This window comes from Hippopotamus amphibius, chromosome 13, assembly GCF_030028045.1.
Source record: "Hippopotamus amphibius kiboko isolate mHipAmp2 chromosome 13, mHipAmp2.hap2, whole genome shotgun sequence".
In the NCBI taxonomy this organism is placed as follows: Eukaryota; Metazoa; Chordata; class Mammalia; order Artiodactyla; family Hippopotamidae; genus Hippopotamus; species Hippopotamus amphibius.
The window spans coordinates 76,607,791-76,635,518 of NC_080198.1; the positions used below are offsets into that span (position 1 = coordinate 76,607,791).

At 34.4% G+C, this 27,728-nt stretch overlaps 1 protein-coding gene and 1 non-coding gene across 7 annotated transcripts in view; one reads left to right on the forward strand and one right to left on the reverse strand.

The window, feature by feature from the left end:
- USP53 (ubiquitin specific peptidase 53) overlaps nt 1–27,728 on the reverse strand; it is a 59,229-nt gene that overhangs the window by 3,248 nt on the left and 28,253 nt on the right. For 4 of the 6 annotated variants that reach the window (XM_057705464.1, XM_057705462.1, XM_057705463.1 and 1 more), the window contains exons 4-15: nt 27,248–27,382; nt 24,703–24,816; nt 24,542–24,624; nt 22,200–22,305; nt 21,460–21,606; nt 20,467–20,616; nt 15,316–15,478; nt 14,669–14,821; nt 13,168–13,314; nt 11,482–12,220; nt 10,360–10,436; nt 1,189–1,285 (exon numbers count right to left, since the gene is read on the reverse strand). In XM_057705464.1, coding sequence (XP_057561447.1) covers nt 1,189–1,285; nt 10,360–10,436; nt 11,482–12,220; nt 13,168–13,314; nt 14,669–14,821; nt 15,316–15,478; nt 20,467–20,616; nt 21,460–21,606; nt 22,200–22,305; nt 24,542–24,624; nt 24,703–24,816; nt 27,248–27,382 — 2,111 coding nt within the window. Of the gene's footprint in view, nt 1–1,188; nt 1,286–10,359; nt 10,437–11,481; nt 12,221–13,167; nt 13,315–14,668; nt 14,822–15,315; nt 15,479–20,466; nt 20,617–21,459; nt 21,607–22,199; nt 22,306–24,146; nt 24,216–24,541; nt 24,817–27,247; nt 27,383–27,728 lie in introns of those variants that run through there. The other 2 variants (XM_057705466.1, XM_057705468.1) reach the window with 2 other exon arrangements.
- TRNAR-CCU (transfer RNA arginine (anticodon CCU)) lies at nt 17,611–17,683 on the forward strand. The gene has a single exon. It is a non-coding gene; the product is annotated as a tRNA-Arg (tRNA).

Consider the following 27,728-nt stretch of genomic DNA (forward strand, 5'->3'; position numbering starts at 1 on the left):
GGTTAGGACTCGGCATGTTCACTGCCTGGGCCCAGATTCAATCCCTGGTCGAGGAACTAAGATCCCACAAGCCACACGGTGTGGGGAGAGAAAGAAATCAACTCACAAACACTGAAATTACATTTATTGTGATAAAATGTACCATAGACTTAAGAAAAATGTTACCAGCAAACAATTCAATATTCTAAAATACTTCCCACCCAAAGCTTATAGAAATAGAGGTACTTGAACTTTGATATATAATGCTATAAGGATAGTATACTAATCAAAAAAATTTAGTTACTCAATAATGACTACCTTTATTTAAGTAATAATTAACTTCTAAAGTGAAGATAAATGGTATCACATTGCAAATTATTTACCATCATATGATTAAATTATTTTTCTCATATGAATTGCATGAAATTCAATTAGAGCACAAAGATAAAGAGTTGAGACTCTAAGTAGATAAGAGCTATATTCAAATCTCAATTTCATTGCTTTGGGCAAATTACTTAATATAAGCCCCAAATTTTCTCTTTTGTAAAATACCATCTACCTCAAAAGAATGCTGTGAGGATTAAAACAAACAATCATATATTGTACAAGGTACTTTGTAGGCCCCCTTATCATTAAGGTCTATGTCCTTTTAATGATCCCCAATAAAACATGCATCATAATACTCTAGACCCATTGCTTTTAGAATAGTGATAGGTAAGTATGCCTTTCTGATAAAGAGTTCCTGTAATACATGCATTTAATTTAAAAGACTAGGGACTTCCCTGGTGGCACAGTGGTTAAGAATCCACCTGCCAATGCAAGGGACATAGGTTGGATTCCTGGTCCAGGAAGATCCCACATGCTGTGGAGCAACAAAGCCTGTACGCCACAACTAGTGAGCCTGTGCTCTAGAGCCCGAGTGCCACAACTACTGAAGCCCATGTACTCTAGGGCCTGTGTGCCACAACTACTGAGCCCACGTGCTGCAACTACTGAAGCCCATGTGCCTAGAGCTGTGCTCCACAATAAGAGAAGCCACCACACTGAGAAGCCTGTGCACCTCAATGAAGAGCAGCCCCCACTCGCCACAACTAGAGAAAGCCCACATGCAGCAACAAACCCAACGCAGCAAAAATAAATAAGTAAATAAAATGTTTTAATTAATTAAAAAAATAAAAGATTTTAGTATCTCCAAATAGCGAGGGTTACCTTTTTATCAAAGGATTTCTTATTTGTAGATGTGGCTCTGGGTGGAACTCACGAGATTGACAGGCTGCTTCCAAGTTCTTGAGTTCTTTTCTAAAGTCTGAGAAGAATGAGAAAAAATTATTTAAGTGATCTTTTAGAATTTATTCCATCTGTACTTCTCCATAATTTACATAAGGTTTTCTATAATCAGGTAATTCTCTTCCAAATTAACAAACAGACAAAAACTAATTCTTCAGTTTTCAAATAATACCTCTTTTCTGAACCTTTTATACAAAATGAATAGCTCTTTCCTCAATTTACTATCACTTGAAAATGTCAGCAGCCTGAAGAGTGTTATTCCAGATGGGTCCTATGGCGCTATGTTTCCCCTGTTTACTCTTTACTGACAAAATGGTGGGAAAATTCTACATCTGAAGACAGATGGCTTGAGTTGAAGTTTGCATTCACAGCTTGTTGATTGGTAACTTTATATTCCTACAACCAACTTTACAAATGTATACCATCTTACAGTCTAGGTTTCTTCCTTTTTGTAATGAGATGCTGATATCTATTTTACCTGCCTCACAGAAATATTAGGAACATCAACTGAATTAAAATGGGTGGAAGAGTATTACAATAACACATAAAATGTTATCCCATCACTAACTAGTTACCATTTATTGACTGCTTACTCAAGTTGTAAGAAGCTTATATTATTTCATTTAAGTTTTACAAGTGAACACCGTTTTTACTTGAAAAGACAAGGAACAAACTAGTTATTCAGACTTGGGTACTTGGCAGAAATTTCCTTGAAAATGAAAGAAGTGAACCTGTCACTTCAAAGAAAACAACTGGCAGTATTTATTGCCAATTATAAAATTCAAGCTTTTAGGCGAAAGTAAGAGTTTTGGAAAACTTGTATTTACCACCATGAGTTTTGTGGTTTTCCAATAATTATAAAGACTTTCTACTAATATCTGTCGTATATTATAAATGTGTTCTTTAAAAAAAATATGTAGAGAGAGAAATGGGACTTCCCTGGCAGTCCAGTGGTTAAGCCTCTGAGCTTCCACTTCAGGGGACATGGGTTTGATTCCTGGTCAGGGAACTAAGATCCCGCATGCCGCACAGCACGGCCAAAAAAAAAAAAGGAAGACTTGCATAATTTAGCAAACCAGTATTTTCCAAATGAGGATACATGGATGTTTCAAAATCATGCGTGAGTAAAGGATTTATTCATTCTTTAAATGAATAAATAAAATATTTAAAATTTTCAATTTTAATGCCTAATATAATGAATATTAACAGATATACCAACAAAAGCTGTTTGAGGTCCTCAATATTTTTTGAAAATAACTGTTCCAGTTGATTGCAAATAGGTGTCTTTTTAAAATCTGAGTCACAACTATTCTGTAAAACTTCCTTTTTTATACCCAAGGAATTGAGACTTAGGGAAGTTAAGTGACCTAACCAATGCCATATAGTTGGTAAGTGGCAACACTCAAACAAACCCAGGATTAACTGCAAAGCCAGTGCTCTTTCCACTACCTGCAGGCTTTCTTTCACATATGCCACTAAAACACAAGATCATTATACAGAATCTCCTTCTGATGAAACTAGGCCATTAGTTTCAACATCAAATAACATGATATATTTTAACATGCGGATGCCCATAGAAGATACCAAAATATATGGCATTAGCCTGAATATTCAATTCATTGCCTATACTTCTGCACAATCCCAGTAAATTCTCTGTATTTTCCCTTATTTTTAGTTGACCTTTTCATCATGTTAATTTATTTGTTTCCTCTCATTCTCATGCTTCTAGTCTACTGCACGCTAAATCTGTGAACTGAAGATTACCAAGAAAACAGAATCAAGTTATTAAAAAAGCAACATTATTTTTCAAACAATAACAGGTAACTTTATCTTAGATGCCTTTTTATCTCTAAGTTGATGTTCTAGGTACATTTTTTAAAACTACCCTGTCACTCACAATTCGATTGGAATCTACAGTTGATCAAAACATCTAAATATTACCCTATTTTTAAAAATCTATATTGATTATTATATGGCTCTGCAAGTTAAACGTTGCAAGTAATTTCCAAGAAAAAGTGATGTAATATACATGAGATGTTAATACCCCATATGCTATACTGCTCACAGAGTACATGGCAGCTCCCAATAAAAATGAAAAACATACTGTTTTTTCCTTCTTTTAAATCACCCCCACACTGTCTACCATATTCCCAACTCACTGATCCAGTACAAAATAAGTATAAACTGTGACAAATTCTTACCTTACCCTCTGCCAACCTATTTCTATATCTACCAAGTGTCATACTAATAGTCTCAAAAGTAAAAGGCAATATAATGTATCACGGAGAGTCTTTTCACCTGTAACCTTGACACACTGCCTGAGGCTCAAACACTAAGCCTGTCTCTTAAGTGAAGGCAGACAGAAGAAGAAAAATATCATGTGATATCACTTATATGTGGAATCTAAAAAAATGATACAAATGAACTTATTTACAAAACAGAAATAGACTCACAGACACAGAAAACAAACTTATGGTTGCCAAAGGGGATACCAGCGGGTGGCAGTGGGGGGTAAATTAAAGAGTTTGGGAATAACATATACATACTACTATAACAAATAAGCAACAAGGACCTACTGTATAGCACAGGGAACTATAGTCAATATCTTCTAATAACCTATAATGGAAAAGAATCTGAAAAAGTGTGTGCATGTGTATATATATATAAAACTGAATCACTTTGCTGTACACCTGAAACACATTATAAATTCATTATACTTAAATGAAAAAAAATGGTCGTTAAAAAAAAAAAACTAAGCCTCTCTTTTTTTTTTTAATTTTTAAAAAATCTGTATTGGGTATGGTTGTTTTACAATGTTGTGTTAGTTTCTGCTGTACAGCTAAGTCAGTCAACTGTATGTATACATATATCTCCTCTTTTTGGATTTCCTTCCCATTTAAAACCTCTCTCTTTGACAGCTACTTTATGACTAAAAAAAAAGTAATATCAAAAAGAATCTTGATTATTTTTCTATCTTTAAAGTCTGAAAAATTTGTAAGTTGAAGTTACATTATAATTTCCCACACACTGTGATTTTAACTTTGGAATGTTTATTTACTTCTTAACTTATCCATAACTTCAAGTTTAATATTCACAAATACAAGAAAAAGTAAATACTTAATTCTTACAGAATTCTTTACTTTTATTAAAGTATCCACACAATGGGCAGCAGGAGGCAGTAGAGGTTTTATAAATATGTTTGAAATTTTAATATCACTATGGCAGGCATTCAACCAAGTGGTTTGACTTCAGAATTCCAACTAACTTAAAAATAGATGTGTTATTTTTCTCTTCTGCTGACACAGACATCCATGTGTCTTTACTGGGAATTTTGGCTTCAGGTTCTTTGCAAATCTAAGATAGTCAGATTTTAACACTTGGCACAGAAAATACTTCAACATCAAGGCAAGAAGCTTTAATTAATAACGCTAATTTTGGTACTGTATACAAAAAAACTAAACCCCAACAGTAAAGAATCAAAACATATATACTTAATCTGAGAAGCAGACCTCGGTTTAAAACAGACTTACACAGCAAGAAAACCAAACTGCTAGTCTAGACACTGTAATCCTCATTCTTGTTGTATGGGAAGATTTCAGACTATAATAATAATACTACAATTACAAAGCCTAAACATTCAAGAGCAGTAACCTAATAAATGATCTGATTTACAATAAAAAGACAGTTAAACAAAATTTGAATACTTTAGAAAAGTCACAAAGCTTTAACTGTATAATATTCCTGGCTAAATTTATTACATGCCAAAAGGAACAGAGACATAATTTGATATGTAATAATCTACCATATCAGATACTAAATTTGCAGCTGATACAAAATAAAAAGGCAAGAGTAAGTTCTTTTCTCACTGTGATTATTATTTAAAGACAGAGCAAATAATGCTATTTTGCTACAAATTAAATTTTAATACTGAAGGGTTATGGTTTTTAAAATATATATAAACATTTGGTGGTCCTGGGCCACAGCAACTGCCTCTCAATGTTCTATGAAACTCTTAGAGAAAATAAATTTAGTATGCAGAAAAAATCAACTGTTATAAAAGTACCTCGTTCTTTAAATATACTTTCCAATTTATTTATTTTAAATGAATATACTCTGCAATTGGCAAAAAACATCCTAGAGACAATAATCAAACTTATGTATATGAATAAACTCTTCCAATAAAATTTTTTTCATTTACTAATTTTAGGATTTAACAACATTAAGGGTAGTATATTTTACTTAACATAATGGAGGTATAGATTTTTTTTACAGTAAAAATTAAGGGAATTAACAGGTTTTTTTGACCACTGATTAACTTCTTTCACTCTTGTCATTTGCAAGATCAAGATTCTCAGCTTGAACTAACCCTGACTTCTATGATTAACTAAGATTAAGCCAAGTATTAGACTTCAAAGTAAATGGCAAAAGTTTTTTGAAAGACCTAGTAATTCCTTTGTGATTTGTTATTTACAATCTGTAAATATATTTATTTCAGTAGATAACCTTACTCCATAGAGAAAAGAGTTCATTAGGTATGAACTCCTTCAACTGACTCATCTAACACAATACACACTGAATGGTACCCACACTCACCTTGATCTCTCCCATTACAGAAAAACTATTATTCCCTTAATTCAAAGCCTTCTTTGTTCCATTCTCACTCTACCTCCAGAGATCTTATTCCATTAATTACTGTTCTGTTCTTATCTTCACACCTTTCTCATCCTCTGTACATCATTAGTTCCTTATCCTCTGTAACATGAATGCAAAACTAAGTGCTTGGTTTCATTTTTCTCCTTTGGGTAGGGCTTCTTTATTATTCACAGCAAGGTTTTTGACAGACACGTGCATTTATTTACTTCTCTTTTACTTACTTTTTACTCTACTGTAACCTTTTTTGAAAAACTTTTAATTTGAAGATAATTTCAAAAAGTTCTGAAAAGTTGAAAGACTAAAACTACTACAAAGAATAACTACCTGTATATCCTTTATCCAGATTCACTATTATTAACATTTTACCCCATTTTTTTTTCTGAACCATTTGAGAGTAAGTCACAAACATCATGGCCCTTTACTTTTAAACACTTCAGTTCCACTTCAATCTTGTTCTAACATTCCTCTAACACTGGTTTTACTAGGTCACTAATGACTTACTAACTGCTAAATCAAACTTGCACTTTTTAATCCTTATTCTGCTTAATCTGTGACCACTTTTCCTTTCAAAGCTCCCCATTTTCCCGATTTCCACGTGATAGCTCCCTCTCCTGTATTTTCTCATACTTTCCAACTACTCCTCATTCTTTTCCAAAGTTGCTCCTCGTCTCTACCTTAGCTCATCTCCTTTAGGCAGCAAACCCCATGTTCCTTCCTTTGTCTGTTTTTTGCCCTGAAATCTCCTGTTTTCCTGTGTGATGTTGTCCATGTCTATGGCATTCAATTTCCACATATGTTGATGGCTACCAATACATAATCTTTCCTGAATTCCAGACATTTGTTCCTAACTGCCTAAAAAATCTACTTACCTAGATGACAAACCAAACAAATCCAAATATAAATCTTGCATCCCCTCTCACCCCCAAAATCTGTCCCTTATTCCTATATTCCTCCATTTGGTAAATGGTGAATCCACTTACGTATAAGACCCAAATACAGCTACCCCCACCTTCCTCCTTTTCCCCCACTGTTTACATCTGTCAAAGAAACTGACTCCACTGTCCACATATTCTTATATTCTCTCAAATCTTCTTTCTTGACACTGATACTGCCTTTGTTTACACCCTCATCTTTTCTCTCCTAGGCTATTAAAATATTCATCTAAATAACTTTTTTCCCATTGCTCCAAATTCACCCTCTACACTGCCACCAAAGAATTCTTTCTAAAATGCAAACTGGAGTAGGCTACTCTCCTTGTCCTTTGGTGCCTTTCCACTTACTTTTCAGGATTTAAATATAGCACAAAAGTTTCATCATGATTTGGCTTCTATCTTCCATCCATCATCTCACAATTTCCATGTAGGCATTCCAGACTTGCATATAACAAACTACCTGTATTCTTCTAATATGTGATATTTTCTCCTGACCATGTGCTTTTGAACATGTCATTTCTTCTGTTTTGAATGTAACTTAAGGCATTTGAAATTCTCTCCATTAGTGACCCATTTTCAAAAGAGGAACTAAAATAATCTAAATGGCATTGCAGAATTTCAACAATGTTCCCAACTAATAGTTTTAGGCAGTGTAGGTATGTTTGTTTGCAGCAGAACCCATAAATATAACAGGCCATACAATATCTCTATCAATGAAAAACTATCAGAGATTACAGTGGCATTATTACAGATTTTAAGTTTTCTACCATCATATAAACTTGTACAGACTAATATATATTAAAAGCTGACTTAAATGTTAAACAAAATATGAAAACAAAAAAATTTCTAAGGTTTCTTAACTTTGTAAAAGTCTTTTACCTATGGAGTAAAGTGATTCTTCAGGTTAATAATGTAAGTGTTGCCCCCATTTTATAAATAAGAAATAGGAGAAATCCAAGAAAATCATACCAAGCCACAAATAAATTAAATTGTGCCTTATTGGGGGGAAAAAAAAATCCATGCAGGGCAAAGTTTTAGCTTGGCAAAGAAATTCCTATACCCACTTTAATATGTTCTCAGTCAAAGACTAGGGGAGAGGAATACACCTACAGATACCATAAGGCATGAACACTAATAAAGGTTCCCTAAGCAAACACCAGCGTATAGAACTATGGTAGGTTTTGAAGTTTACTAAATAAGAAATAATTTTAATGTAATGCAATTTATGTAGTTAAATAAAACGTGGGTTACATAAATCCACAACAAGACACACCCTGTAGGATGGCAATTCTTTAAAAAAAAAAAAAAAACAGAACATAACAAGTATTGGTGAGGATGTGGAGAGCTTGGAACCTTTGTGCATTGTTTGTGGGAATGCAAAATAGTGGAAAACAGTATGGTGGTTCCTCAAAAAATTAAAAATAGAATTGCCACAGGATCAAGCAATTGCACTTCTGGGTACATACTCAAAAGAACTGAAAGCAGGGATTTCAGGTATTTGTACACTAATATACATAGGAGCATTACACACAATAGCCAAAAAGTAGAAACAACCCAAATGTCCATTAACAAATAAATGGATAGACAAAATGTGTTACATCATATAATGTAATATTATTCAGCCTTAAAAAGGAATGAAATTCTGATACATGGGTGAACTCTGAAGATGTTGTGCTAAGTGAAATAAGCCAGTCGCAAAAAGACAAATACCATATGATTCCACTTATATGAGGTACCTAGAGTAGTCAAATTCAAAGAGACAGAAAGTAGAACAGAGGTTGCCAGGGGCTGTGGGGAAGAGAAATGGGGAGTTGTTTAATGTGTACAGTTTCAATCTGAGAAGAGGAAAGAGTATGGAGACAGATGGTCGTGATGGTGGCAAAACAATGTGAATTTACTTAATACTACACAATTGTCACTTAAAAGTGGTTAGATGACAAAATTTGTGATGCATATTTTACCACAATTAAAAAAATTATTTTTTAGTGGGCTGCATGCATACTCTTTCATATTAAATGGGGAAACCCAGAACAAAGCTATTATAGCAATGCACTCCTAACTATCGAAATTTCTATCAACTTGTCTTTTCATTCATATCAGGAAGCAAGTATCATTTTATAAAGAGCACTGAACTTGCAGTTATTGTTCAGTTTTTACCAACTTCTGCTGTTGATTTCTGGCCAGCCCTTTACTGTTTCCTGTAATACTTGGTTACCAGACTTTTATCAGATTTTTTAAACAGGCGAGACATTTTATATGGGAAAGAAAGGTTATTTCCTTAATATAAGTGTTTCCTTGTGATACTATACCATTTGATGAAAACAAAATAATTAAACATTTAATCACATCCAATATCTGCAACCTGAAAAACAATCTCCACAAAAGCCTTAAGGATGATAAAGACTAAAAACAAACTTTAAAATATGTTCTTCATGGCTACTTTTTATTGTGAAAAATTATATCCCTTCTAATCCTCTGAATTCTAAAATTTGAAGACAGTGTCTTTGATTGCAACCTCAACAATCCCCTTGCTCATCATTTTCCTTGATCCCTGTTCCCCAAATCCTTCAGATATAACCTCTCAGTAACAATCCAAAATTCTATATATATTCAAACATCTAATTTTCTTTGCTTCTGGGCTGCTATGTGTTGCTAACAAATCACCTATAATAATGTCACACCGGGAACTTCCCTGGTGGTCCAGTGGTTAAGACTCCACTCTTCCACTGCCAGGGGCAGGGTTCGATACCTGGTTGGGGAACTAAGATCCCACATGCTGTGTGGTATGGCCAAAAAGTAAAACAAACAAAATAATAATAATAATAATAATAATAATAATGTCACACCATTACATATTTATTGTTTCCAAACTGAACTTTTCCAGCAGGTTATCAGTTTTTCTATCTGTCCTTATTGCCTGTGGTAGACATGAGGGCTGTTCACACATATTGCAGTGCACCTGTAAACTGCCCTTTTCCATGCTCTCTGAAATTAGGCCTGGCTGTTAAGACTTGCCTTGGCCAGTGAGGTGTGAGTGGAAGCACATGTATCACTTCCAGGTTGAAAAAGAGCTTACACGTGATTCTCCATGTTGTGTCCCCTTCAATCTCCTCTCTCCCCAATACTGCAATGATCAGAGAAGTACTGGTGGAGATGAAGTCCCATTAGCCTCAGGCTTTCAGTGATTACTAGGGAGACTTCATGCTAACCTCCACTGGACACGTGTTGTGAGCAAGAAACAATCCTGTGTTAAGACATTGAGATTTTCAAGTTGTTACCACTGCACAGCCCAGAACCTAGCCTAGCCTGACGGACACGTTTCCCCTTTTTCCTCTTCCCTGTAGTAGCTATTTTCATCCTCTAAGGCTTCAAGCATAAACTCTCCTAGCTTCCATCCTCATTACTCATAAACTTATCAGAAACAAGACTGCTCTTAGCTTCTTTACTCTTAATACCATGATTTATTTTTTACTGCTACTATGATAATATATTTAAATAAAATTCTTACCTTCCAATTGGTTTTTGCTCTGTTGGGAGGTATAGTTCACACGATCTATGTTTAGGTTGCTTGTCTTATTCTGGTCACTAAAAAATAGAATAAAACACACAAACACATCAGCTATAATGGATTATTATTTAGTTTACCCTAAGAAAAAGAAAGGAAATAACATCTGTTAAACAATTATTATATACCATGTGCTGTTCTAGGGGATTAATGTACATTATTGATTTACATCTCACAACAATACTTAAAAGTAGCTATTATCCTTATTTTCCAATAGGAGATTAAGGCTAGGAAAGTCAAATTAATTTGCCCAATAATTAAAATCCAAGTCTATCTGGTTACAAAGTCCTGATCTTTCTAATACCCTAGGCTACCCCTCTCTAAGAAGTATTATCCTGCCAAGTAAAAAAGCCTCCTTAAGTCTTTATCACAATGATTATTTCAGTAAGACATGAGCAGTCATTTTTTGCAAATCTGGCTTTTCAATAATGAATGTAATAAAACTCCAGCTAACATCAAATTAAGATGTTTTAGACTGATTAAGAGCATAAACAGTGGCTAAACTGACCTAAGCGGCAGACATGTTTTAGAGGTTACACAGAGAAGTGCAAACAGACTGCTAACAGTAATATAATAAATGTTTTCAGGATTAATTAAGAATTAATTGAACACAAACTTAGTTATTTGGCTGTATTCTTTAATACTGGCTAAAGGAAAAATATCTCTTTCATGGAACTGGGTTGTGACAAAATAACCCCAGTTCTGAGTTACAGCTGTAATGAGCATTAAATAGGTTGAAGAATTAAGCAATTCACTTAATGACTGAGATACACCAATTTAAATCTATGTTTTAAAACCTGTAGTACATATCATTAGCTTTCAGTGGCAACAATGGTAACGTATTTTACTTTCTAAATTTCCCCAAAATAAATAGTTGTTATTTTTGGAACCAAGAAGTAACTATTAAAAATAGAAACTAGAAATATCAACCTGCAATATCCCAGGTTACTCTGAGCTCAAGCTCTTTCCTTTCCATTTAACTGACCCCAACCTTTGACAGTTACTTCAAATAATTAAAAAGAGAGTATGGTAGCGGGGAAATCATTCATATAACTTGTGTATTACCTGAAGAATGCAGTTTCTTTAACACCATTGATATCCATCACGATACCATTTCCATCGATAACAGGTGAGTCCAAATTAGCAGAGCCATTACTGATGTGATCACTGCTTTCATATCCAGACTCTGTCCTTTGCATCTGCCAACTGTCACCATGAACTTTAGTTTCTTTGAGGGCTTTATTTTTCTCTGCTCCTTTTCCATTAAATTCAAGGGAACTCCTGCTTCCTATTTCCTGCTTCATTTCATCTTCATATATAGTCATCAAACATTTTTGCTTTGGATTCTCTTTTGACCAATTGTTAAAACTCTGATCTTTGCTACATTTAGATTTGTTAGTAATATTTGATTTATGTCTTGGACTATGCTGCCTTTTTTCACTTTCATTAAAAACACTATCGACATTTAACGTTTCTCTCATAGGTTTCCAACCTCGGTTTCGGCTTTTACTGCCGCCATTATAGCTGCTTCCTTTATCCCGAGAATCTTGGCTGCTGTCTGTATCATATCCAGTGGCACTGTCGTTCTTAACTTTGCCAGTTATTTTCTCTCCTGAAGAAAGAATCTGGGATTTACTTGAACTTAATGTTTGCGCAGAAGCTCGACTCTGATGGGCAATTCGGTCATGCTTACACGGTCCTTTTCCTTGACTATGATATACATGTGGACTCCCACATTGTCTAAAGCTGTTTGGGGCAGGAGGTGATCCAGGCTTGAAATGTGGAAGGTCTTCATCAACCAAATCTTTAAAAATAAATAAGTAAATAAAGACACAAATGAACTGCTCTTCAGAGCCACTTTTCAGTCACAAGCCAAATACCTTGTTTGAGAAGAAATGTTAAACAGTAATAAGTAAATCACAACAAAAATAGTTACATAATTTTAAAAAATGGTCTCTATAGTAGATCATAAGATAAAGCAAAGAAAAAAACAGTATTCTATCTCATTAATAATTAATAAAAACCACAAAAATGAAAATATTTCCCACCTATTATATTGGTAAAGATTTAAAATTTATTAAACCAATTGCTGCTGGAAACAGACATCTAATCACTGTTGGTGGGAGTGTAGATTATCAAGTATTTTAGGAGGACAACTGAGCCACACCTACCAAAATTGAAAATAAACATATGCTAACCCAGCAATTATTCTGAAAGAATTTTATGCTATGGCTATATGCAAAAAGTACACAAAGGTACCTGTGAAAGGATTTCACTGCAGCAAGAATCGTAAATCAAGTTTTTAAAGTCTAGCAGTATCAGTTAAATTATGCTATGTCCATAAAGAAAGAAACATAAAACCACAAGAAGAAATGCTCATAATGAACTGTAAACTAGTAACAGTAGAACAGAGCGAAGGTCAAGCATTGCAGGAAAAGAAGTTCTTTTCACTTAATTTTATAACCTTCCTTATTTATTTGAATGTACCACATGGGTGAACTGAATTTATAGTTAAAAGTTGAAACATAAAAAACACAAGTATTCCAGGCTAGAATTGAATAAGAACTAGGAAAACTTTACATTTATAGATTTAATAGGTATATTAAAGAAATCATACTAAGATATATAATATATAACTATATATAATATATAAAGAAATTATATTAAATTGTATTAAATTTTAAAACTTAGCTTTAAAATAAGATTTTAGCTGCCCCTTTTCTAATGAATGCAGTTAAGTTCTTAACTTACCTCTATGTCTGCCCAAATCTTTTCTTTGTTCCCTTTCCAAATCTTTCCTTTGTGAGGAAAGAAAGTTTTTCTGTTCAATGGCTTTTAAAGCACATTCTCTGGAAATGTCTTTTATTTTTTCCCTTTGATCATTGTGACTTGACTTAACTGTAAAAGAAACCATTCTTATAATAATGATACGGATGATTTTTCAAATTGCTCAATAAAAGTACAAATTGAACTACAAATATATTAAACATTTAAGATGCTATATACTAACAAAACATAGACTGAACTATACAATGAACTCATTTTTATGCTTAACTAAAAACCCAATGTGATTTATCCTGACACTAGAGATGCAAGTTGTCTTTTAAAACTTCATATGTATAGCCCTAAAGCGAATGTAAAGGAAAACAAGAGATCTTTTCTTGAAATAATGAGAGCTAAAGGTAACTGAGTGGCTACTATGTGTCAGGCACTATTCTAAGTGTCTAAACTCATTTATCAATACTTCTCTGAGGTGGGTACAATTACTGTCTTCTTTTGGATCAGGAGACAGAGGCACAGAAAAGTTAAAAACCTGCCCAGGTTCACATAACTTGTACGTGTAGAACCAGGATTATGAACACAAATTCTCTGGCTCCAATGTCTGTGTTCTTAAACACATACACAGTTTCCAGTAAATGTAGGTATCTTTGAAAAATAGATAATGGCTTAATCTAAGAGTATCAATAATACATAAAATGGAAAAAGGTATAGTTTCATTAAGAACTGTTAAAAGCATTTATTGTAGTTCTCCATTAATGATAATTGTTAATTCTGAATCTTATCATCCTTGATTAAATGGGTTACTTTTAGGGTTAGACATTATTTCATTAATATATTTAAAAGTTCCTCACAAAATCATCCTCAACATCCACCCAATTAGTTTTGCATATTTCTAAACCATAATTACACACCATACTGTGATGTCCCATGTTGGACCCTGACCACAGATCTTGGTTTGTGAAAATTAAAGTTGTGGAATGGCAATAATAAGTAAAAATGAGGTTAAAAATAAACAACTATAGTAACTTCAGATTACTGTCACTGTTCACTAATACTAAATTTAACTTTGGCATATGAGCCGAATTATTAACTAAACGTTTTCCCTCTCCCAGTTAATAACTAACTCCTTGAAGGAAAGGCCATATCATAGCTTTCTTTGGTGACAGTCCAGATTGCCTCCAGCTTACTATGCATGGCTTTGAGTGCATGGAGAAACTCAAACACTAGTTGGGTCAAATTGTTCAAATAAAACTACAGGTCTCAGAGAAATGCTTAAGTCAATATACAAAATTTTGTTTCTACTTGTTATTTGCTCTTCATGACCAAGGAAAGCTACTTAAGGATTCTCCTTCTGGTCCTTACCAAGAATTACAGATTCAGCAAGTGAAGAAAACAGGAAGCTTAACTATGAAGAGAAGGGGGAAGCTTACCTATTCAAGGACATTGTAAAAAAGACAACTTAAATACATACCTGGTCCTCTACCTGCACTTGCTTGAATGTGGCTCCGATTAAATGATGAAATACTATCTGCTTGAAATTTTTTATTTTCTCTCTGTTTTGTCTGATCACCAAATCCATTTTCTTTTGAATTCTCTGACTTATAAATTGGGGGCCTTTCACATCCTTAAAAAGACCAACAGAAATGTATTATCCCCTTCCTCCTCTCCACCAGAACGAGAGATATTTGAATCATCTTTTCAGACATTTTAAAAACTAGATAGAAAATTACTTAAAAACTTAGAGGACGACATCTTTCAAGGACTTCTACATGCTTTGCAATGCATTCAAAAATGAACTCGCTGCTTTAGACTTTTCCAGTGTACTAGCTCACTTTAAATCTCAATATTTACTGCTAGTTAGAGCTATCAGCCAAGTACCCCCTCCTGTGTTTGTGTAACCACAGTAGTGGGTGGCTGCTGAAGGTGCTTCTGAGGCCACAGATGAGGAAAGGTTTCTTTATAAAGGCTAACTCTAAATATTAGAATTTTCTTGAACTCCCCTTTACTGAAACTAAATGTTGAAATTATCCCCAACAATCATTCCATATTCAGTATATGAGTATTCCTAGCGTGATTGTGATAATAGAAAAACACTTAAAAGAACTTTTAAAGAATTACCTATATTTTCTGCAACAGATTTATGATGTGACCAGTTGATGACCTGCCTAAGCGCATCTTCAGTGGAAACTGCTGTGCCGTCTGGGTTTGCATAAAACAAAAGCAGTGGTTGGAAGTGGCATCGAATACACTTGGAGACCACATCTTTCCATCTAGTTCCAACCTTAAAAAATCACAATGAACAGAAACAAAACAAAACCTTGTAATCAATGTGTTACATGAAAAGGCAGAGACTGAATTACTCTGTATATTAAAAAATTTTAGACACTCCGATACTAGAAGTTCAACTGTTCATCATATTAAAGAATTAATTTTATTTTATTTAGTAACTAGTCTAAACAAAAATCTTATAAACATCATCATTAAAAAAATGATGGGCAAGATTGTACACCTTCTATATCAAAATCTAGATTATCGGGGACTTCCTGGTGGCCCAGTGGTTGGGAATCCGTCTCTCAAAGCAGGGGACCCCAGTTTGATCCCTGGTCCAGGAACATCCCACATGCCGCAGAGTAACTAAGCCCATGTGCCATAACTACTGAGCCCGTGCTCTAGAGCCCGCGAGCCACAACTACTGAGCTCGTGTGCCACAACTACTGAAGCCTGTTCACCTAGAGCCTGTGCTCTGCAACAAGAGAAGCCACGGCAATGAGAAGCCCGTACACCACAATGAAGAGTAGCCCCCACTCGCCGCTACTAGAGAATGCCCTTGAGCAGCAACGAAGACCCAGCGCAGCCAAAAAATATAAATAAATAAAAAATAAATGATTTAAATGGTAAATTAAAAAAAAAAAGATTGAGATTATCAAATTTTTAAAGGCTTTGCTCACACATGGTTGATTGACTTTTAACAAAGACTTTAAGCAGTTTAATGGAGAAATATAAGAGTCTATTCAATGAATGGTGCCATAACTGGATGGCCATATGAAAAAATGAACTTTGATACCATTCCACAAAAAGCACAAAAATTAACTAAGAATGAGTTGTGAAAAAACCATAAAGCTTATAGAAGAAAACAAAAGAGAAAATTTTAACAACCTTGGGGAAGGTAAAAATTTCTTAGATAGGACATTAAACAAATCACAGAAGAAAAAATGATAAAATGGGCTTCACCAAAATGAATTAATAACTTCTGCTCTTTGAAAGACACCATTAAGAAAAAGGAGGGGAAAAAAAGCCACAGACATCTAATAAAGAACTGGTAAGCAGAATAAAGAATTACTATAATTCATTAATAAGATAATCCAATTTGAAAAATGTACAAGACATCTGGACATGTCACCAAAATAAGAGTGGCCAATAAGCACATGAAAAGATACTCAAAACATTATTAATCATAAGGAAAACGCAAATTAAAACCACAGTGAAATAACCTTACAAATTCATTAGACGGGCTAATGTTAAGATGACTACCAATGCTGAGAATGTGGAGCAACCGGAACTCCAGGACACTGCTGGCAGGAACGTAAATTGTACAATCGCTCTGGAGATCAATCTGCCAGATCCTTGTAAAGTTTAACTTACTGTACAACCCAGAAATTCTACTGCTGGGTGTTATCTAAGAGTAATGGAAAATAATATGTTCACACAAAGACTGTTCATATCTCAACAAGTGAATGGATAAATTGTTATACAGTCATAAAATGGAACCCACAATAAAAATGAAGCACTGATACACACAACATGAATGAGTATTAAAACATATCATGCCTAGCAAAGGAAGCCAAACACAGAGAATGCATGTTGTAAGAGACCATTCCTATAAAACTGCAGAACGAGCAAAACTAATCTATAGTGAGATCAATGATTTCTTGGGGCCCAGGGTAGGGGACTGACAGTAAAGGGACATGACAGGATTTTCTGGACCGATGAAAATCTTCTATACGATTGTGGAGGTTACACAGGTGTGTATATGGTTGTCAAAATCCAAACTATACACTTAGAATGGGTGCATTTTAATGTTGTAAATTATACCTCTATGCAGTTCATTTAAAAACAAAACCAAACCAGTGAAACAAAAAACAAAGCATTCTAGAATATTAGCTTTTGCAGAAGGGGCCTTTAAAAAATTCTTGAGGCGTTTGTTCAAATTACACATTTAGCTGTTTACCCTCTTTATCTGGGATTCTGAGATACTTGAAGAACTAGAGTAATTTGAAAACAAAACAAATCTAAAACTCACAGAGCGACTACACACTTCTTCCTTCAAACTCTGGCAATTGAAACTATGAGGATGCAAAACAGGACTGCCAAAATGCTGCTGCACACTGACTCAAGACGGAACTTCTTGGGACTTCCCTGGTGGTCCAGTGGTTAAGACTCTGCGCTCCTAATGCAGGGGGCCCGGGTTGAATCCCTGGTCAGGGAATTAAATCCCACATGCCACAACTAAGAGTTCCCATGCCACAACTAAAGATCCCACATGCAGCAATGAAGATCCCACATGCCGCAATTAAGACCCAGCGCAGTCAAATAAATAAATATTAAAAAAAGATGGAACTTCTTAATAAATTGCCATATCAAAGTACTAAGTAATTCAAGCAAAGCATGGACGTTAGAATATGAGTTTCCAAATCTTCTCACTGGCTTTACTGAGTATAATTTAATAAAACCATCCTATTACACTGTACAAGTCAATGACTTCTGACAAATGTTTACAATCATGTAATCCTCCAAAACTTTCCCTGCACCGCTTTGCAATGCCTGGCAACCAATGGTCTACTCTGTCACTTTTTTTTCCTTTTCCAGAATTGTTTATAAGCAGAATCATATTATTCAGTTGTTTGCATTTCATTTCTTTCATTCAGCACAATGCTTTTGAGATTTTTCTACATTACTGCATGTATCACTAGTTCATTCCTTTTTACTGATGATTATTATATTTCATTGTAGAGTTATACCACAACTTCTTCATCTATTCACCTGATAATGGACATTTGAGTTGTTTCCAGCTTTGGTTACTATGAATAAAACTACTATGAACACTGAAGTACAAATTATGTATGGATACGTGCTTTCACAGGAGTGGAACTGCTAGGTTGTAGGATAAGTATATTTTTAAGTTTATAAGACACTGACAAACTGTTTGCTAAAGTGTTCAATTTTGCGTTTCCATCAGCCTCATGAGAGGTCTAGCTGTTCGACATCCTTGCCAACTCTTGGTATGGTCCGCATTTTTAATTTTAGGCATTCTAACAGGTGAGTAATGCAATCTCATTGTGAATTGAATTTGTACTTTTTTTTTTTTAATTTTTTATTTTTATTTATTTATTTATTTATTTTTTGGCGGGGGGGGGGTACACCAGGTTCAAAATTTGTACTTCTTTTGTGCCTAATGATGTACTGAATATCATTTCAAGGGCCATTCACACATCTTCTCTGGTGAACTGTCCAAATCTCTTGCCCACTATTTTTTAAATTTATTTATTTATTTATCGGCTGTTCGTTGCTGCCCATGGGCTTTCTCTAGTTGCAGTGAGTGGGGGCTACTCTTGTTGCAGTTGTGAGCTTCTCATTGCAGTGGCTTCTCTTGTTGTGGAGCACGGGCTCTAGGCATGCCGGCTTCAGTAGTTGCAGCATGTGGGCTCAGTAGTTGTGGCTCGCAGGCTCTACAGGGCAGGATCAGTAGTTGTGGCACACAGGCTTAGCTGCTCCATGGCATGTGGGATCTTCCTGGACCAGGGATCGAACCCATGTCCCCTGCATTGGCAGGCAGATTCTTAACCACTGTGCCACCAGGGAAGCCCCTGCCCACTTCTTAATTGATCTTTTTATTACTGAGTTTAAGAGTTCTTTATATATTCTGGATACAGCCTTTATTAGATATATGCTTGACAAATATCTTCTCCCAGTCTATGGCTTGTCTTTTCATTCTCCTAACAGTATCTTACTGAAGAGCAAAAGTTCTGATGAAGTCCAATTTATCAGTTAGTTTTACTGTCCATATTTACCAGCTAGCTGTTTATCTAATAAATCCCTCTATAGCCAAACAGTAGTTTTAACCTTCTTATCTGATATTTCTACTTGTCATTTTTGGTCTCTTTTTCCCTAAAGTAATTTAATATCAGATCTAGCCTGGCACTGACCTCTGAGATCACCTGGTTATTAGTCTGAACGCTCGTTTTTGAGGTTGATGATGACGTTTCTGAGAGAAAAGAAGGTGTGCTGCACTTCCCTACCATACCTGCTCACCCATTCATGTGATTTTAAGAAATTAAATGGCAGAGAAGGTCTATTATTACTGATATTCCTTCAGGACATGGGTCATGTCTTCCCACTTCTTTGCATATTTGGTAATTTCTTATTGAGTGCTATTTTGAAACGGCATATTGAAATTTCATTGAATTTTACATTTTGGGGTGTTGAATTCTTTTGTTTTCCTTTTAAATTGTTGTTGTGTTATGTTATGTGGGATCAGCTTGGTCCTTTGAAGGCTTCATTTTAAGCTTTTTGTGTCAGGTCCAGAGCAAACTTCAGTCTAAGAATAATTTAGCCCCACTATGAAGGTGATATTTTTCTGAGGATTCAACTTGATGTCCTGTGTAGCCACTCTTGCTACTACAGGTGCAAACTATTTTAGCTCTGTACGAGTTTAAGGAATTGTTTGATCGATTTTCCAGTGGTCCTTTCTCCCACCTTGTGCACATTTGCCCTACAAATGGTGGATCACTGTTCAGCCGAAGATTAAAAGGAATCCCTCTGCCAATCTCCAGAACGTTCCCTCTGTGCAGCTTTCTTTCTGGTAATCTGTCCAGCAAATTTTAGCCATCTTGGCCTCTTTGAACTCCAATTTTGGTTTCCTCAACTCAGTGAGACTACTAGGCTTTGTTTGGGTTTTCCCTCCCTGCACTGCAATCCAAACTATCTACAGGCAGTAGGCAGGAATCACTGTAGGGTTCACCTTGTTGGTTTCCCTTTTTTCTGTCCAACTGTCTGTCATCTAGTGTCTAAAATAGTTGCTTCATCTATTTGTCTTTCTAATCTTTAATACTGGAGGGCTTTAATGATGCTATTATAATTACGTTCACCTATTACTATTTTATATAAGTACTTACATATAATAATTATTTTATATAATTATATCAATTATTATATCATTTATTCCTAAAAAGTAAAAATAATAATTATTCCAGTTAGTAAAGTGTCACTTACCTCTTTCACATTTGCATCATCAAAAAATACCCATTTGGAACTCTTGGTATGAAAAGCAAAGGCACAATAATGTCGGCTGGTGTAGCAAATCATGCCAACAAGGTGAAGTTCACTATTTTTGGCATTTTCATCAGTAACCCTATAAAAAAGCTGTGTAAAAATAATGTATATTTAATACTGTATCTTTTTTAAAATGAGGAACAATAGTTTGATGAGTCATGCATTTGATTCTCTATGAAAAATATTTCTCACGCATACTGCCCCAAACTGATATATAAGTACTAAAGACACCACATTGCACTGTTAACAGAATTACTAATTTCATTTACTCCATCATAAATATTAAGTCCAATAAAATGTATTTACAGCTTAGTTTAGCAGCACAGTATCTCTAACACAAAATTGACACTTTGCATACATGAACTCAAAATGTTCGAGATAAATTACACATTTCCTCATAATTCATGATTGAATCACATATTTTAATATATTATGTTAACAATCAGTTAACAATCTTGATTCAATTAAGTTAACTTACTGAAACATATTACCTCAAGATAACTATCTAAAAGTTTAACTGTAATGTAAACCAATTCAAAATATATTAAGATAGTAAAAAGCATATTAAGAGATCAAAGCTGTAGGTGAATTTTAAATCTTAAATTTTTCTAGCTTAATACTTGTATTTATAATCATTATCATACACACACAGAGACACATATACACACATATAGTATCATATCATCATCACTCTACGGTGATAAAGGGATAGAGCAAGTGATGGTTTAGTTTGTAACTGAAAGCCATTCCTATTCTAGGTAAGAAAGGCAGTCCAGTTAGCCTGATTTGATTAACTTTATCAGAGTTACATCTGTAAATTATTTACTTTAGAAAGAAAATTTAGTTCTGAAAAACAAAGTGCATTATAATATAAGAAGATGTTTTAGAGGAATTTAAAAATAAAAAAGAAGAGAATGAAAAGAGTTGCTATACCCCGGGAAGATAAAGATGTGTTGCTAGATTCCGAACAACATCTTCGGTCAAGTCAGAATGCTCAGAGTCCCAGACTAAACCAATTGTAACAATCTCTGGGCAATTCATTAAAACACGCCGAATTTTTATTTTTTGGCCACAGTTACTCTAAAGAAAAACACAAAAGGCAACTTCTGAAATTATCAAAATATGTACCACAGGTAATGCCTTATACAGTTTATATTAAGCAATAACAATCTTAACATGTATCAGAAATTTATTTCTTCAGCATATTAAACTAGACCTCTAACAAAATATTTGTCTTAATTATTGATTAAACATAAAGTTTATTTAAAATGAAAGTATTTTTCTTTGGTATTCTGTAAATCTGCTAAAACAAGAGTTCAACCTTAAAAAAAGCAGATATAAAGCCCTTGAAGTCATTAATAATATTACATGAGGAAAGAATAATACCATTTGTAATGTTTATTTAAAGGAAAACAAAAAAGAAATCTTCTCTTTAGTCAAAAATAGACTTCAGAACTTAAAATTAATCAACATATGCTACCTTAAACCCTTAACAGTTACAAATTTTTAAAGAAATAAGAGCTCAGATGGTATAAAGAGTTACCTAAAAAAACACTGAAAAGGTAAATTCTTAAAATTAATTCTAGATATAATATTTGCATGTTAATTCCTGAATGCCTATTTTCAAATTTACAAATATAGAAGCACATTAATGTTCTCCAAATTATACTTACAGGACATTTCCTATAGTCATCAGTTGTATTTGCTGCTTGCAGCAATTCTGCGAACATTTCAGGCTTAAAGCGTTCATGCCTTTCCATCATTCTTTCAACTTCATTGCTACAAAAGAAAGAATCAGTCCTAAATCTGGTCTATGAATTTAAAAAAGATCTAATAAATTTGCATCAAAAATATTAAGTTATCAATACAGGTATGATCACTTTTTGTCTTAAAACACAATTTTGTTTGAAAAATTAACCATAAATTTCCATGAAATGAAAAATTATATTTTGTAGGTTATGATGAAAAAAATTAGGTCAAGAACAGAATAAATTAACACGAAATCAAACCACTGCTTGGAACTACATTAATGAGGTAAGATGCTCCATCTGAAGGTAATTCCAAGTTAACTGTTTCTTTTACATTATTACTTAACAAATAGGGACTTGAGTTTAAACTTTTGCCTAACAAGAACAACAAACTTTAGGAAAGGCTCCCTCTCTGGCCTGAAGTTCCCAGAAACAAAGCTATTTTCAGTTAAGAGAACGGCCCTTTGCTGATTAATGCAGAAGTCACAACCAAAGCTATTAAAGCCAGGCTTGTGCCTTTTATTCCTATTGTGAATGCTAACCATTTCATTAGAGCCTAGGCAAGGTATCTGTGCCATTTTGCATCCAACTTTTCCTAGAGTCAAATTTTTACCTATCAAGGTATTTAGTATCTTTAAACAATTATTTCAACATTTCCAAAAAGATATATAATGTAAGCTCAATGTTCCGACTAGTTTCCATACATAGTGTTCTGGTTTTACTTAGTAATTGTAACTGTCCTCGAGCTGGATATATTTTACAGTTCAATGGTTAAAATAATACCCAATACTCAATAACCACCATAAGTACCAATTCTTCTAAAGCACTTCACAAGTAGACTAGAAAGCACTAAATCCGACTGGCTCATTTAAAACGCACGAAATGGTTTTTTACAAAATTGACCACATCAGAGAAGTGGTTAACGAGATACATTTTGAATTTCAAATGAACCCAGATCTGGGTTTCAATCTTAATTTGTCCATTTACCAGATTAATCGTATGAATCCTATTTCTTGATCAACAAAGGTTTTTGTTAAGATTAAAAGCAACAATTTATGTAAAGCCTGGAACATAGTAAGCATTGAACAACTGGTATTCAATACTTACTACCAATAAAGAAAGATTATAATTAGAATTCAAATTCTGGGCTTTTGCGTTTTGTGGCATGGACCAGGGAGAAACTGATGCAGCTCTAATTTTTATTACCTAAGACAGTGTCTCAGAGCACTGTCATTTTACACAAGAGTTTCAAAGTAGACAAAGTTTTACAGTTTCTAATTTGTGGTCTATCCTTATTCAAACACCATCCTACTTTTCATAAAAAGTGAATGAAACTGACTACAACTGACTGAAGTTTAAGGAATGTTCCTCTAAACCAATGTTTCCCAACTCTGTATATATCCAAATTACCAACCTGCTATATTGATGATCTTTAATAATGTGCTATATCCAAAAAAATTCAAGGAAGTTTAATAATATAATGAATGAGCATCCTAATATTCACTTTGAGCAATGATAAAAACATTGGTAGCATTTGGCAACTAACTGCTGTACTGATGTATTCTGATTGATAATTATTGATCTATGTTTTGTCTTTCGTATTAAAGTACCTGCAAACATTTATCATCTTATCCAATGTTTATCACACATCAAATATTTACACTCTCAAATACCTGTTGCTATGTTCAAACAGTTCTTATTATGTAAAGTCTAGGGATCATTTTTGGATCCCTAAGTTGATGTTTCATGGCTGGGAAGGGAGGGAGGGGACAGCGAAGCATGACAAATTTTTATTTCAGGTGAATGTTGAAGCCTTAAATGCAATAAACCTAACAAAGATTACTTTCACTTTTTCCTTTCTTGTCTGCTTACCCTAGCTTCCATCACCACGCAGGGACATGGTAGAGCTGACAGGAGACCTGGCCACTACAAAGGTAACACCTTAGCAAAAAATGAAGAAATCATGTACAGTTCCATTTACCACTGAAGTTGGCATTTTAAGCTCTCCATCACAGTTCCAAAAACTTGCTATAAATATAGATATACATTTTGACTAATATTTTATACATTTCACTGAGTGACATGGATATTTGGTAAATCAGAAACAACCAATTGAGACAGACATCACTTAGTACCCCTAATGGTACCACATTTGTTAATCTCAGAGAGTAGATATTCATGTATGTTATAGTTTCATAAGAGAAAGGCTCAATGTGATCACATACATTACTAACATCCAGGGTAAATATGCATTAATAGGTTCTTACCATAGAGCTGTTGTGGAAATGTACCGCACAAATTCTGTAAAGGGTAGAGGGTCTGATGATGCTCCACAGCTACGACACACACACTGCAGGTAAAAATATGTTTAATTTATCAATCATAAAACATAAATATAGTCTCTAATGAAACAGTTAAGCCATCTCACCTGTTCATACAGAGTCATAGCAAACTTCTGGTGAGTGATACAAGACTTAGAGGTACACATGTCTGTGTCTCTGCTTGGCACTATGTGAAAATGAATCCTCTCCAATATATTTTCCTAATTTAAAAATTAAAAGACAAATGAGTTGAAAATCTTGCACAAGATACTTCAAAATACAACTCTTTTTAACTTTACAAATTAAAAAATCTAAATATTTTCCAAAGTGTTAAATTTATAAGTGCCATATACAGTCAGCTTTTCCACTTCTCTCTTTAACCAAGCCTTCAAATGTTGCTCAATTATTCACCTCTTACAGCATAAGCTTTAAAAAAATTTTAGCGAAACATTATAATGTAATATATGATTTTAATAAAGATTTAAAAAAACAATTCATGGTCGCTGACATCTAGAATTTAGTATTAGAAAACAAGATTTCCTATGTTCCCAGCGTTCTTATACTGAGAAAAGGCAAGTGATTTTTAAAACCCCTACTTAGGGGCCTCCTAGGTGGCGCAGTGGTGAAGAAACTACCTGCCAATGCAGGGGACACGGGTTCGATCCCTACTCCAGGAAGATCCCACATGCCACAGAGCAACTAAGCCCGTGCACCACAACTATTGAGCCTGTGCTTTAGAGCCCGTGAGCCACAACTACTGAGCGCATGTGCTGCAACTACTGAAGCCTACGCATCTAGAGCCTATGCTGCGCAACAAGAGAAGCCATGGCAATGAGGAGCCCGTGCACCACAACGAAGAGTAGCCCCCACTCACCGCAACTAAAGAAAGCCTGCACACAGCAACAAAAGACCCAACACAGCCAATAAAATAAACAAACAAATAAATAAATAAATAACCCTACTTAGATCATTTGGAGAGTCTATATAACTTAAATCAAAACATCAATGATAAAGGCTTATAATACCTGCACTAACACCTTAATGCAAGGAATCTGCTCTTCAACAAACTTCTTACGAAAGTTGGGATTTGTAACATAGATCAATAAGGGGTATTAATCTCCTTAACAAATTATTCCTTTTTACCAAAGCTTAACCAATGGATTCTTTTAATTAGTTAACTTCCCCCTCCTCTGCCCCAGGACATTTATAACCATTCAATTAATTAAGCCTGGATTTCTAGATATCCCATGAATAATCATATTGTGGATTAGCAATATTTCATTTAAATGAAAGTAAAATTATAAAGTTCAGTATTCTTCAAAATATATCCATTTATATTTTAAGCAATCGAGCAATTATAAACATGACAAGTATGAAAAGCATATTTCATGACTGTGCTGTTTTGGTCATATTTTAGTCAATATGGCAAGTGTGCTAAATAAGCAGTGCACTAGTCAAGGAGCTGTCCATCTGTCTAAGGAAACAGTCGAGATGTTTATTTTTTAAAAAACCATAAATGCCAAATAAATTCTATAGAGAGTAATAAATTCTTCAGAAATTTGGAGAACGGAGTGGGGTGCTTTGAGGATGCATTATCTCGTAGATAAGACTTAGGTTGAACTTTAACAACTAATAGATTAGGAAAGTTTGGAGTATTTCAGGAACTTGAGCAAACCCTATAAAACAGGAATTTAAAATACACGTTTGAGGAACAAAATGAAAGTATCTCACCAGAAGGGAAAATTCAGGAAGGAAGCAAAGAGATAAGTTGGAGTTTAAATGTAAAGAGCCTTAAATGTCAGAAGAGTCAGATTTGAACCACAGAAATATCTGAAGAGGAAGCATTTATCTGAAGAAAATTATATTAACATGGTGGCTGTTAAAAAAACACACTCTTAGGATATAGGTTAAAAGGACACTAGTAAGGAGGCTTAAATAATGCTGAGAGTAGAGGCCTGAGCTAAGAAGAAATGGTGACAGGGAAATAACATGGCAAGGCAAACCTTAAGAGGGATTCTGATGAAAGAATTTACGCATTTGCTAAAGAGATGTAAGACTAAGATAAGAAATAGCTACATCTTAAATATAGGTGACATCTATGTTATTGAAACAATTAATCATCAACAGGCATACTTAAGAAGGTATGTAAGGTACGTCCCTGATCAACATGGTGGTAACACAGTCTCAGAACATCCACCTCAGTCAGTGATTCTCAACCTGGAGTAAGGTGTATATCAGAATTGCTGCCCCTGACAGCTGCCCATCAAGATCCTCTTCTCTTCCAAAGAGAATCATTGCATGTAATGAGAAATGTTACTGGGAGAGTGTGCTGCATATGTAAACCCTGTGGGACAGAACAACGACTTAAGTGATATGATTTATACATAATAAGCCTTTTTGTTCCAACAAATAAATTTTAAAGTATTCTAGTAGCCTAACTCTCAAAAATTAGAGCAGCACAATAATCAAAAGTGAAGTACACAAAACACGTGTGGACTTAAACTGAGCTTTGAAGGGTAGGTAAGACAAGGATCTACTAAGCAGTTCTGACTTTTCCACTGTTATGAACTTATGCTTCATTTGTCTCAAAAGATGCATCATTTAAGGAATGCACACTATCATTCTGACTTAAGGATTATCAGAAATACTTACAAAGCACTCTGCAGCATCATCCATAAGACCAACCTGAAATCGCTGCTCATCTTTGAAACTTTCTGCAAGAGCATGCCGTATGTTATCTGAGGGAAGTGCTTTTTCTCGACTGTGTTGAAACTGTGCAAATATTGTCTGGGAATCAACAAATACATCAACCAATAAGTTTAACACCAACAACTAAAAACACTTGAGCAATTTCATTACACCAGCGGAACTCGAAACTTTATACTCAGAAACTAAGTCTTTTGCTCTAAAATTCCATATAAAAATTAATTTTAAAAAATTAATTATTTCTAGTAGTAATACGTAAAAATGGTTGCCCCAGCCTCGAAATCAAATGTTAGTGCATAAGAATCAAACATGAAAATTTCTCAGGTCCCATCCTCAGAAATTCTGATTGAGATAAGGCCCATTTTAAACTGTTCCCTAACTGACTGTGATCTAAGTTGTTTAAAAAGAGTTTTGAGATAAGTTGTTT